Source organism: Microcebus murinus, chromosome 6 (genome assembly GCF_040939455.1).
Source record: "Microcebus murinus isolate Inina chromosome 6, M.murinus_Inina_mat1.0, whole genome shotgun sequence".
Taxonomy (NCBI): domain Eukaryota; kingdom Metazoa; phylum Chordata; class Mammalia; order Primates; family Cheirogaleidae; genus Microcebus; species Microcebus murinus.
The window spans coordinates 4,388,749-4,401,989 of record NC_134109.1 but is presented as its reverse complement, the minus strand read 5'-3'; the positions used below and the strand labels follow the sequence as shown (position 1 = coordinate 4,401,989).

The window sequence follows — 13,241 nt, the reverse complement described above, 5'->3', positions numbered from 1 at the left end:
TTGATCCCAGGAGTTCCCGGTTGCAGTGAGCTATGATGATGCCACTACACTCCAGCCTGGGAGACAGAGGGAGACCCTATCTTTATTTTTTTTAAAAATCAAATTTTTAAAGAAATGCTTAATGCCCTATGTCTAAGAATAAACACATATTGTAGAAGAAGGTTTATCTTTTTTTTTTTTCTCTTACACTCTTGGGATACCTAAGAAGTTTTTTTTTTTTTAATCAACAAAAAGTGGGAGAGTAAAATAACAGCTTTGTCATTGATTTTATTGACACAGGAGGAAAAAGGATGTTTGTCTTACATCTATATAATGATAATGATTATTGTTTATGAAATAACTACTGCGTGTAGGCACTGGCTCCTCACCCAACGTTTGAATCTAATTTAACCTTCACGGCCACCTTAGGAGGTAGACAGTATAATTCCCATTTCAAAGATGAGGTAATGTGGGTTTCAGAAAGATATGTGACTTGCCCAGGGTCAGATCGTCAGAGCCAGGATTTGAGCCCTGTAAAGCCAACACTGAGGCAGGTGATATCTTAGTCTGCTCAGGCCACCATAACAGAGTAGCACTGGATACATGGCTTAAACAACAGAAATGTATTTTCTCAGGCCACGCACGGTGGCTCACACCTGTAATCCTAGCACTTTGGGAGGCCAGGGCGGGAGGATCACTTGAAACCAGGAGTTCGAGACCAGCCTGTGCAAGAGCGAGACCCCATCTCCATAAAATAGAAAAATTAGCGGGGTGTGGTGACATGTACCTGCAGTCCTAGCTACTCAGGAGGCTGAGGCAGGAGGATCACTGGTGGCCAGAAGTTTGAGGCCACAGTGAGTTACAATGAGACCACTGTACTCTAGCCTGGGTAACAGTGAGACCTTATCTAAAAAAAAAAAAAAAATTTTTTTTCTCATAGTCCCAGAGTCTGGGAAGTCAAGATTAAGGCATCAGCAGAGTCTAGTTTCTGCTGAGGACTCTCTTCCTGGTCACAGATGCTGCTTTGTGCCCGCATGGCCTTTCCGGAGTGCGTGTGGAGAGACAGCACTACAGTCTCTCTTGCTCTTACAAGGGCACCAGTCCTGTGGGATCAGAGCCCCATCCACGTGACCTCCTTTAATCTGAATTACCCCCTTATAGGCTCCATCTCCAAATGCAGTCCGTGGGGGTTAGGGCATCAACATATGAATTTGGGGTGGGGGACACAATTCAGTTTGTAACAGGTGGCTTTAGCGTCTTTCTTTCTCTCCATTTCAGGCAATGGGCCGTATCTTTGTGGGGCTTTGCCAGGTGGGTGCGTGGGGCTGCTTCGACGAGTTCAACCGCCTGGAGGAGCGGATGCTCTCGGCCGTGTCCCAGCAGGTGCAGTGCATCCAGGAAGCGCTGCGAGAGCATTCCAACCCCAACTATGACAAAAGTAAGACTGCTCTTCCTCTTCAGAGATCACTTAGAGGACATAGAGGGAGATTCCATCGCGAACTAATTTTCTGCCTCTTTGATTAGAAATAAGCAAGGATTCAGCGCACAGGAACTCCCTGCTGCAGGCAGTGTAGTGAGTTGTGGTTCAAGACTGAAGGTATAGGCGGGTGATGCTGCATCAGCAGTTGTCCTCACTAAGGACAGCACCATGCAGGATCCTACCACCTCGAGCAGCCGAGAGCCCCAGCAGTCCTTCCCCAGCTAGACAGAGCCCCGTGCTCCCGAGCGCTAATGTGTGCTCCACAGCGTCTGCCACACACAAGGGCTTCGGCTGGTGTGGGCCTGCAGGACCTGCCTCCCTTCCTGCATCATCAGAGAGCCAGCCTCCCCGGCCCCTGTGTGGCCGGAGTGTTCTGCCATCTGGTTTCGGGAAGGAGCCCTCTATCATGATGGGGGTAGCTGTTTCGGGGGGCACCAAGGGTGCTCACCTGCCTTGTTGTACACCTAGTCCTAGGCATGCAAGGTGGGGCAGGGCTGGGCATTGGAGGAAACGAACACATCAGTATTGCATAGGTGTGAAATCTCTTAAGTGCACAGTATTACCTTTAATGTTTCCTTTTATTCCACGGTAGTAGTAACTTGTCTTATATAAGAGAATTCCCCAGACCTCCTGCGTAAAAGCGACGGAGTGTCAAAGAAAGCAGCATCTGTGTCTGCGCTCAGTATCCTCTCGTGGAGTGAATACACTTTGCTCTGAGGTAGTTCAGAGCCGCTTGAAGGTTTTGTGTTTCTTTGTTTTTGCTCATCCTAGAAAAGGTGATTTTCATGATGTGAGCCAGTCAGGTGTGTCATAGCACTGATTCATTTTCGGTTTTGCACCATTATTGGACTGCACCTCTGTCCCGAGTTGCCCTTGTGATATTCAGTGTTGTACTGCACAAACAGAGCAGTGGCCCCTGCCTCTGATGGCTTGGCCTGTGACACATCTGTGTGCATGAGAATGGGTCCACCTGGGCCACGTAGTGGCTTTTGGGCCCTTCAGAAAGGCCAGAGAGCAGCCCCTCCAGGAAGCCTTCGCTCCAGCATCCCAGGAGTCCCAGGCTTTGGGCTTAAGATGCCAACAGGAGAATGGGTGCTTTATCTGTCATTTTAGAGACATTTTAGAAGAGGTTTTTGAACATCTTGAGTTTTGATGCCATCATCTCATTTTCAGCTTCTGCCCCCATTACTTGTGAGCTGCTAAATAAACAAGTCAAGGTGAGCCCAGACATGGCCATCTTCATCACCATGAACCCTGGCTACGCGGGCAGGTCCAACCTTCCTGACAACTTGAAGAAGCTCTTCCGGAGCTTGGCCATGACCAAGCCTGACCGGCAGTTAATTGCCCAGGTCATGCTGTACTCGCAGGGCTTCCGGACTGCCGAAGTGCTTGCCAACAAAATTGTCCCATTCTTTAAGTGAGTAGCCTGGAGTTATTTATAACTACATTCTAGCGTATGTTAAATGTGCCCATTTAAACTTTAAATTTTTATCTGTAGTTATGGCACATCTTTCGAAATATCCATGTAATTTATTGACTCTTGACACTGTTTTTGCTTGTTGCTTAAAGTATACTGTTTTTAAAGAAAACCTTTTTTTTTCTAGACTATGTGATGAGCAGCTCTCTTCTCAAAGCCATTATGATTTTGGCCTTCGGGCTTTGAAGAGTGTGCTGGTAAGCGCAGGCAACGTGAAGAGGGAGAGAATTCAGAAGATCAAGAGGGAGAAGGAAGAACGAGGGGAAGCAGTTGATGAAGGAGAAATCGCTGAAAATCTCCCTGAACAAGAGGTTCGTATAGACATTCTTTTGACTTCTCAAACCCTTCACATTACTTAAATTTACCTTTTCAACATTGAAGTCATGCCGTGTGAGTTCTCGTTGCGCTTACCCTTCCTGGGGTGACGGGATGAGACTGGTACCCACCCAGCACATCGAGTGCACGAATGGGCGAGTGGCGGACCACGCCCTTTTGTTCGCTGCCGGTTACCGCGCATGCCTCCCGGAGACAGGCAGGAGGCTCCCTCCTGCAGCTCGGTCCTCTGCCCGCAGATTCTAATACAGAGCGTCTGCGAGACGATGGTGCCGAAGCTGGTGGCCGAGGACATCCCGCTGCTCTTCAGCCTGCTGTCAGATGTGTTCCCTGGAGTCCAGTACCATCGCGGGGAGATGACTGCCCTTCGGGAAGAGCTGAAGAAAGTGTGTCAGGAGATGTACTTGACGTACGGCGACGGAGAAGAAGTCGGCGGGATGTGGGTTGAAAAGGTAACGGGATTGTTCTGTTGGCTGCTGCCCTCACAGACCCTGCCGGCGTTCTAGTCCAATAAAGATGGCCGTGGGCTATTTGGGGAAACTCTGCCCACAGGGGCCAGGGAGCTGCATCGTGTGGTTTACAAGGATTTGCCCAAGGCCTGTTTGAACCTTTCCTTTGTTTAAAAGGTAATGTTGGGCCGGGCGCAGTGGCTCACGCCTGTATCCTGGCACTCTGGGAGGATCATTTGAGCTCAGGAGTTCCAGACCAACCTTAGCAAGAGCGAGACCCCATCTCTACTAAAAAATAGAAAGAAATTAGCTAGACAACTAAAAATATATAGAAAAAATTAGCCGGGCATGGTGGCGCATGCCTGTAGTCCCAGCTACTCGGGAGGCTGAGGCAGGAGGATGACTTGAGCCCAGGAGTTTGAGGTTGCTGTGAGCTAGGCTGACACCACGGCACTCACTCTAGCCCGGGCAACAGAGTGAGACTCTGTCTCAAAAAAAAAAAAAAAAAAGGTGATGTTAGCAAAACTTACCTGAAGATTTTGCTTACGTGATATAGTCAGGGGTCCTCAAACTTTTTAAATGGGGCCAGTTCACTGTCCCTCAGACTGTTGCAGAGTGCACACTGTGGGCCCAGGACGAGTCGGCTGCTAAGCAGGACAGGCAGCAGCAGCAAAAACACCCGGAGGGCCAGATAAATGTCCTAGGCGGCCTGCATGTGGCCCGCGGGCCATAGTTTGAGGACACCTGATATAGATGGTTCTCTAAACATGCTGGCTAGGGGCACGGTTATAGTGGAGCCCGTTAATGTTGGTTCCAGTTGGTTTAGATTAACCATCTAAATTGTTAATCAGTACACACATGGTTTAATTCTATATTGGCTTCTTTCCTTCCTCTGTGTGATAACATTTAAGAAAAAGTTATTTATACAAGCTGTGTCTCATTTGGTCTCTTCTTGTCCCTGGAGGGATCTGACGTGTCCTTATTGAGGCTGCTTGGTAGGTGTCTCCTGTCCTGCTGGCTCTAGCGTTCCTGACTTACCAAAGAACTGCCCACAGTTTAGAGATGTTTGTTTTAGGTATGGCCTGTGTAACGTTCTCCAGTTGGAGAAGTCCAGTGCTTGCCTTTAGGAATCCGTAGAACATGTTTCTTTTTCTCTTTGTCATGAGAAGTGGCTAAAGAGCCTTCCCTGTTCTTCCTCTGAGATGGTCACTCTGCTGGTCTGTTGGCCCCGCAGGTTCTCCAGCTCTACCAGATCACCCAGATCAATCACGGCCTGATGATGGTGGGGCCCTCGGGGAGTGGGAAGAGCATGGCCTGGCGCGTCCTGCTGAAGGCTTTGGAGAGACTCGAGGGTGTGGAAGGGGTCGCCCATATCATTGACCCCAAGGCCATCAGCAAAGACCACCTCTACGGAACCCTGGACCCCAACACCAGGGAGTGGACAGATGGGCTCTTCACGCATGTGCTGAGAAAGTACGTCTGCTTTGGTCGGTGTTTGCATTCGCCTATGGGGCTTAGGCATCTGCTCTCACAGCAGCCGGGTGTGCCTTACTTTTCTAACCCATGTCTGACCAGTTGAAGGTCAGTTCAGAAACCATTACAGGGCAAACATTTCTGATCTTAAAATCTTGATTTAGTCAACAGCTGTTTTAAAATCCTTCCCAACCAGGATCATAGACAACGTGAGAGGCGAGCTGCAGAAGCGCCAGTGGATTGTCTTCGACGGCGATGTGGATCCTGAGTGGGTTGAGAATTTGAACTCGGTGCTAGATGACAACAAGCTCCTGACTCTGCCCAACGGAGAGCGCCTCAGCCTCCCACCCAATGTAAACAGCCTAACTTTGTGTCTCATGGGTTAAATGCTCCCATCTAGCCAAGTAGGACACACATGGTGGCAAAGCTCGGCTCTGCAGAGGGCTCCACACAGCAGCGGTCAGTTGTGTGAGGAACCCTCAGAGGGAGGGTCTCAACTGCTGGATTTTTTTTTTCATTCCCGTGGCTAATGAGAAATACTTTATCAGGTGTTATTAATGGCTTTCTATCATTTATTGAGTATTAAGCACACTTCATAATTATCAGTTAACTCGCCCTGTAACTCTGTAAGGTGGGGTTGTAGTTAGGGTTTCTTCAGTTATTATGCGTCTAGGGGCTGGCAAAGTGAAGAATTTAGAATGGAGCTTTCAAGGCTGTCCCTTGAGAAATGAGACTTGATACAGGTGCCCAAACACACCACCTAACAGCTCGGTAGACACGGTTAGGCCTGGTGTGGATTTGCATTCAGCCAGATCCTGTTCTGGATGGTGAAAATATGCAGTAGGTGAACAAAATAGACAGACCCCTTGCTCTCGGGTGGCTTGTTCACAGTCTGGTGTGGAAGACGGGAAAACAAGAGAAATGGTGATTAGTGCTAAGCAGAAAAAAGGAACCTGGCAGAGACTCATCAGGTGTTGGAGGTGGGGGTGGGGATGCCAGAAGGGCTCCCCGAGAAGATGGTAGTTGGAGTGGAGACTCGGGGGATGAGAGGCAAGTCCCGGGGCTCCCAAGCATTCCAGGCAAAGGGACAAATGCCAGGAGTAGCTAGTCTGGGACAGCGGTGCCCAGTGTTCATGAGGAGAGCAGGGCCAGTTGGCTGAAATGGAGAGAACTGGAGACAAAAGGTTGAGGGTAAGAACAGAGAGGAAGGGGCTGGGTCAGGGGCTCTGGAGGTCGCTGTGAGGGCTGGAGCCACAGGAGAGTCTCAGACAGGAGTGATATACCCAATTTCTGTCTACAGAGACACACATCGGAGGATGAAGAGTGCAGGGTGGAAGCCAGGAGGCAGGCTGGAAGCCACCTCGGTCCTCCGGCACCAGCTTCGGGGCTGGCCGGGCAGGCCAGCAGCAGCAAAGGTGCTGAGAAATGGCTGCTTGTGGCTGCAGTTTAAAGGTTGTGTTGATGGTATTTGCTGATGGACTAGACGTGGGTGTGAGGGAAAGGATGACAGCAAGCTTTTGACCTGAACAGGTGACGAACATGAGCCTTCCTCAGGAAGGGTCAGCATTGGTGTCAGTCGTCGCTTCGGAAACCAGCCATGGATTCTTAGTACTGTCTGAAAGTGTGCACTTGCTCAGACTCGCCAGGCTCTGTTTTGATAGCTGATATCCATTAGAGTCTAACTATTGTCACCAGGAAATTGATCTCTTTGTGAGGCAGTTATAGCACCGAGGTTAAGGCTTTGGGATCCGAGCACTGGTCTGGACCTCAGCCCCAGCACTCACTAGCGGTGGTTACCTGCCCCGTCTGTAAAACGGGGGCAGCGTGCCCGGCTCAGCGGCTTGTGTGGGGCCTGGGTGAGCGCGGGCACCTGAGGCGCCGGAGCAGGCGCGGCGCGAGGACGCCAGTCCCTGTCCGCGGCCGGCATCGCCCTGAGGCGCTGTTGCTTCTGCTCCTCGAGCTCTTCTGACTGTGGGAGTGCAGCACTCTGCGGTCTGACCTCCTCTCCCCATGACACGCGTTTTTCCTGTCCAGATGCTTGTGAGAGAGGACGGTGGATATTGTAGTGATGTGAACTGTAGATATTTTTACTTTTTAAACTTAAAGTAAGTGAAGTACAGAAAAGATAAATTTTAAATCACCCTTTCAGTGAATATATAGGTAAAAGAATTTTACCATCCACGTTTCTACCAAACCTACATCATTCAGCATGCTTAATGTTTTCTTTCAAGGTGCGAATAATGTTTGAAGTGCAGGACTTGAAATACGCGACCCTGGCCACGGTGTCCCGCTGCGGCATGGTCTGGTTCAGTGAGGACGTGCTCAGCACCGACATGATCTTCAACAACTTCCTGGCCCGGCTACGCAGCATCCCGCTGGACGAGGGGGAGGATGAGGCCCAGCGGCGGCGCAAGGGCAAAGAGGACGAGGGTGAAGAGGCCGCGTCCCCAATGCTGCAGGTACCTGGGCCGCACGCCGCAGCCAAGCAGGACCCGCCGATCAGCCCCTGCGGGTCCTGGTGGTTCAGATGTAGTGAGGTCAGACTGTCCACACCACAAGAACGTGGATGGCCTGGTGCTGTCCACGAAAGTCACTGACCACTCACCTGCTCGAGCCGGGCACGCAGTAGGGTCCTGTGTAGTCAGCGTTGTCTTCTACCAGCCTGTAAGGAAGCCCAGCGGTAGCCACCGCGAAAGTTGAAAGACATGTATGGGAAAATATAAAGAATTCTTTCCGTTATTTTCCCTCTGCAAACTGGTGAAAGATTATCCTTTTCCATGTTTGGTGGTGAAAACCAGAGTTCCTGGGAAGCAGGGTTTTTGAGAACCACATGGTGAAGGAATGAGACTGGTTATTGAAGCTTCATCCACAGTTATTTTTCCAAGGTCACATGACCCCCTTGCGCAGCTAGATTAGAAGACGTGAAACTGCCCTGGCTTTTTGAAATAATAGTTGGGCTTCACTCATTTCCTTTTCTAGATCCAGAGGGATGCAGCGACCATCATGCAGCCGTACTTCACGTCCAACGGACTGGTCACCAAGGCCCTGGAGCACGCCTTCCAGCTAGAGCACATCATGGACCTGACTCGCCTGCGCTGCCTGGGCTCGCTCTTCTCCATGTTGCACCAGGCCTGCCGCAACGTCGCGCAGTACAACGCCAACCACCCCGACTTCCCCATGCAGATCGAGCAGCTGGAGCGCTACATTCAGGTCAGGGAGCGTCACGGGGCTCACCACTGGGGGGTCCACAGACGGCCCTGGTCTGTGAACCCCCAGCGTCATGCCCACATGGGCGTGTTCCGTCTCCTGGGCGAGGGTTGAGCTTCTGTGAGGGGCTAGAGAAGGTACAGAGAGTGTGCCCGTGACCCAAGAACGCTAGGAACCCCTGTCTTCGAGGGTAACTCTGCCAGAATGGCTGTCTTTTGTTGAAATTTCATGAAAATGAAATTTGAATTCCTCTCTTAATAGCGATACCTGGTTTATGCCATACTCTGGTCCTTGTCTGGAGACAGCCGGCTGAAAATGAGAGCAGAGCTGGGTGAATACATCAGAAGAATCACGACCGTGCCACTGCCCACTGCCCCCAACATACCGATTATCGACTATGAAGTAAGCGTGTGTGCATCGCAGTCCTTGTTTCTTGATTCTTGCCATGTCCCTTTAATTTATTCTGGAGCAACCTAGCCGTGGATTTTGACCTTATCTTTTCATTTCATATAAGGACTTTATCCTTTTAGCTTTGTATGGTAACAAGGAATGCAGATTAATTTGACTTGTCCATTCTTATTTTGAAAGTTCTGGTCTGTGTTAAAGTGAGCAAATCGCGTGAGAAAGGAGGCACACTGATTGCCCCAGAGTGACTTGTGCCTCCCACTGTGTGTAGGTGTCCATCAGTGGAGAATGGTCGCCATGGCAGGCCAAGGTGCCTCAGATTGAAGTGGAGACACACAAGGTGGCGGCCCCTGACGTCGTCGTGCCGACTCTGGACACGGTCCGCCACGAAGCCCTCTTGTACACATGGCTGGCCGAGCACAAGCCCCTGGTCTTATGCGGCCCTCCTGGGTCCGGCAAGACCATGACGCTCTTCAGCGCCCTCCGGGCCTTGCCTGACATGGAGGTAAAGAGGCCGGGGGTGGACACAGACCTTTAGGCCTTGAGATACGGGACTGGTCTTATAACTTCATTCTGTGTCTTCCCTTTCAAAGGTTGTGGGTCTTAACTTCTCAAGTGCCACTACCCCAGAGCTCCTCCTGAAGACTTTTGATCACTATTGCGAGTACAGGCGCACGCCAAACGGAGTCGTTTTGGCTCCTGTTCAACTTGGGAAGTGGCTGGTGTTGTTCTGTGATGAGATTAACTTGCCAGATATGGACAAGTATGGGACACAGAGGGTCATATCCTTCATCAGACAGGTTTGTTTGTAGCCAAAAGGCCCCTCCCCACCCCACGTGGTTCTTGCTCGCATTTCGCCCCTAACGTGTCACGTGCCTTTTCCTTCAGATGGTGGAGCACGGAGGCTTTTACCGTACCTCAGATCAAACGTGGGTGAAGCTGGAGAGAATCCAGTTTGTTGGGGCTTGTAATCCCCCCACTGACCCTGGAAGGAAGCCCCTCTCCCACAGGTAATGCCACTGTGCAGAGCTCTCTGGCTGCGCGCACACACACGTCCAGGGATGCTGTCAGTAGAGTGCAAGAGAAACTTGGCTGTAATTGTAACGGCATTGAAGTGCTGCTGATCATAGGGTTCCTCCTGGCTTACTCGCACTTGTGTTGTAATAATAGGAAAACATGCTAAACATAAAAGCATTGACTTCTTGGGCAATAATGAACTCCCCCAGACCCATCTGTAGGGCCAAGATAAGGCTGAAATAAGCCTGAATTATTTTCCCACTATTTTAGAGAAGAATCTCGCTCTGTCACCCAGGCTGGAGTGCAGTGGTGCCATCATAGCTCACTGCAACCCTGAACTCCTGGGCTTGAGCGACTCCCCCACCTCAGCCTCCCAAGTAGCTGGGACTACACGTGCACCACCATTCTTGGCTAATTTTTAAAAATTTTTTTGTAGAGATGAGGGTCTTGTTATGTTTCCCACTTTAGTCTCAAGCTCCTGGCCTCAAGTGATCCATCCACCTCAGGCTCCCAAAGTGCTGGGATCATAGGTGTGGACCACCGTGTCTGGTTCATTGTCCCATCTTTGCCTGATTCTTTTTCAAGTGTTTTGAGTCTTATACTGGGGGTCAGACGCCAAGCCTGAGCAGTGTGTTGTGATCTCAGTTAACTTTGAGGTCAAGCCTGTGTAAGTGTTAGGAAGTGACCTCCAGTCCCGGCCCAGGCCAGGGTGACTCCGCTGGCACGCCGCCCCTGCCCAGAGGCTCTGTTGGCGGAGGGGTGCTGAGCGGGGCCGTCTGTGCGCAGGTTCTTGCGTCACGTGCCTGTCGTGTACGTGGATTACCCGGGACCTGCCTCCCTGACGCAGATCTACGGCACCTTCAACCGGGCCATGCTGAGGCTCATCCCGTCGCTCCGGACGTATGCAGAGCCACTCACTGCTGCCATGGTAGAGTTCTATACCATGTCTCAGGTACACAGAGTTTCTTCGCTAATCCAGAAATTGTTTTCCTCCGGTAACTGAAGAACTTGATTAAAAGATCAGGCTTTATTCAGAACTCTTGTTGAGCTAAGAGACTGTCTCCAAGGTCCGTCATTGAAATCACTTTTCTATCTAGGTACTACAGCTGCTCACGTTTCCGTGCTGTCCCTATTCTATAACCTTATGCATCCATTATGACAGTGGGACAACACTCTGCAGTTTCTGAAAGGATATGTACACTTTTCACATGTCACTGTCTAATCTTGTGTAATGCGTGTAATTGCTACATGCCACCATGCACAGCTAAATTTTTTTTGTTTCTATTTTTAGTTGCTCAGCTAATTTTTTCTATTTTTAGTAGAGATGGGATCTTGCTCTTATTCAGGCTGATCTCGAATTCCTGAGCTCAAGTGATCCTCCTGCCTTGGCCTCCCAGAGTGCTAGGATTACAGACATTGAGCCACCACGCCCAGCCTTTTTTTTTTTTTTTTTTTTTTTTTTGAGACAGAGTCTCGCTTTGTTGCCCAGGCTAGAGTGAGTGCCGTGGCGTCAGCCTAGCTCACAGCAACCTCAAACTACTGGGCTCAAGGGATCCTCCTGCCTCAGCCTCCCAAGTAGCTGGGACTACAGGCATGTGCCACCATGCCCGGCTAATTTTTTGTATATATTAGTTGGCCAATTAATTTCTTTCTATTTATAGTAGAGACGGGGTCTCGCTCTTGCTCAGGCTGGTTTCGAACTCCTGACCTCGAGCAATCCGCCCGCCTCGGCCTCCCAGAGAGCTAGGATTACAGGCGTGAGCCACCGCGCCCGGCCTTTTTTTTTTTACTTTTTGTGGAGATAGGGGTCTCACTGTGTTGCCCAGGCTGATCTTGGATTCCTGGCCTCAAGCAATCTTCCTGCTTCAGCCTCCCAGAGTGCTGGGATTATAGGCATGACCACTGTGTTTGGACCCAACTTTGTTTAAAAATTTACCCTGAAATATTCCAGGGTCTGGACTCTGTCTTTAGTGTAAAAATGTTTTATAGCATTTTACCTCTTAACAGCTTTTCTGTGTCTTTATTAATACACGTAACTCCCATTTTTCCCTTTCCCACAGGAGAGATTCACTCAGGACACACAACCCCACTACATCTATTCGCCCCGTGAAATGACGAGGTGGGTGAGAGGGATCTTTGAAGCACTGAGACCCCTGGAGACTCTGCCTGTTGAAGGCCTCATTCGCATCTGGGCACACGAAGCCCTCCGTCTCTTCCAAGACAGGTGAGGGAAGCCAAGTCTAACCAGTTCTTTCAGTTAGATCTTTCAGCACTCGGAGCTAGGGGCCGTGCAAGGCTGGGCTACCCAGATCTGAGCCAGGCCACGCTAGTGGTGGAAGGGAGTGGAGACCATGAGGCAGCCTCTCGTCTTTTTTTTTTTTTTTTTTTTTTTTTTGAGACAGGGTCTCACTTTGTTGCCCAGGCTACAGTGAGTGCCATGGCGTCAGCTTACCTCACAGAAACCCTAAACCCCCGGGCTCAAGCAATCCCTCTGCTTCAGCCTCCCAAGTAGCTGGGACTACAGGCAAGTGCCATCATGCCTGGCCAATCCTTTCTATATATGTATTAGTTGGCCAATTAATTTCTTTCTATTTATAGTAGAGACAAGGTCTCACTCTTGCTCAGGCTGGTTTCGAACTCCTGACCTCGAGTAATCAGTCCGCCTCGGCCTTCCAGAGTGCTAGGATTACAGGCGTGAGCCACCGCGCCCAGCCAGCCTCGCATCTTGACGTTGATCACAGCCACCCCCAATGTGACACTGGGATTGCCCGCCACAGTCTGCTTTTTTTTTTTTTTTTTGAGACAGAGTCTTGCTTTGTTGCCCAGGCTAGAGTGAGTGCCGTGGCATCAGCCTCTATATATTTTTAGTTGGTGAATTAATTTCTTTCTATTTTTAGTAGAGACGGGGTCTCGCTCAGGGTGGTTTTGAACTCCTGACCTCAAGCGATCGCCCACCTTGGCCTCCCAGAGTGCTAGGATTACAGGCCTGAGCCACTAATTTCTTTTTATTTTTAGTAGAGATGGGGTCTCGCTCTTGCTCAGGCTGGTCTCGAACTCCTGACCTCGAGCAGTCTACCGCGCCCCGCCCACGGTCTGGTTACCTGGGCGCAGTACTTTAATAAACCTCCTCACTGTCCAGTTGGACAACACGAGGTAGCCACCTGTGATAGCCTCGTCAGAGCACTGTTTACTGGTGAATTAAAATCCCTTCCTACACCTCTTGTAGGGTTTCTATAATCACCACTCCTCTTATTCTCAGTCGGTATGCTCATCAAAGGATTTGCAGCTGTAGTTGCTAGTGGCCGAATGATCAGCATCAGTGGTGGAAGGTTTTGTGGTTTGAGTCACAGTCTGACATATGACAATGTAGTCTTTTTACTTCTAAAGGAATCTTGAAAATTATTGACCTTTGTTATTAGGA

The 13,241-nt window shown here is 50.1% G+C and overlaps 1 protein-coding gene across 1 annotated transcript in view; it reads left to right on the top strand.

Annotated features, from left to right (window-relative positions):
• DYNC1H1 (dynein cytoplasmic 1 heavy chain 1) overlaps positions 1-13,241 on the top strand; it is a 68,360-nt gene that overhangs the window by 33,621 nt on the left and 21,498 nt on the right. The window contains exons 29-42 of the mRNA XM_076003711.1: positions 1,258-1,417; positions 2,633-2,876; positions 3,064-3,247; positions 3,509-3,721; positions 4,953-5,191; positions 5,388-5,544; positions 7,423-7,650; positions 8,171-8,401; positions 8,660-8,800; positions 9,075-9,308; positions 9,397-9,603; positions 9,692-9,813; positions 10,607-10,772; positions 11,881-12,044. Coding sequence (XP_075859826.1) covers positions 1,258-1,417; positions 2,633-2,876; positions 3,064-3,247; positions 3,509-3,721; positions 4,953-5,191; positions 5,388-5,544; positions 7,423-7,650; positions 8,171-8,401; positions 8,660-8,800; positions 9,075-9,308; positions 9,397-9,603; positions 9,692-9,813; positions 10,607-10,772; positions 11,881-12,044 — 2,690 coding nt within the window. The remainder of the gene's footprint in view (positions 1-1,257; positions 1,418-2,632; positions 2,877-3,063; positions 3,248-3,508; positions 3,722-4,952; positions 5,192-5,387; positions 5,545-7,422; positions 7,651-8,170; positions 8,402-8,659; positions 8,801-9,074; positions 9,309-9,396; positions 9,604-9,691; positions 9,814-10,606; positions 10,773-11,880; positions 12,045-13,241) is intronic.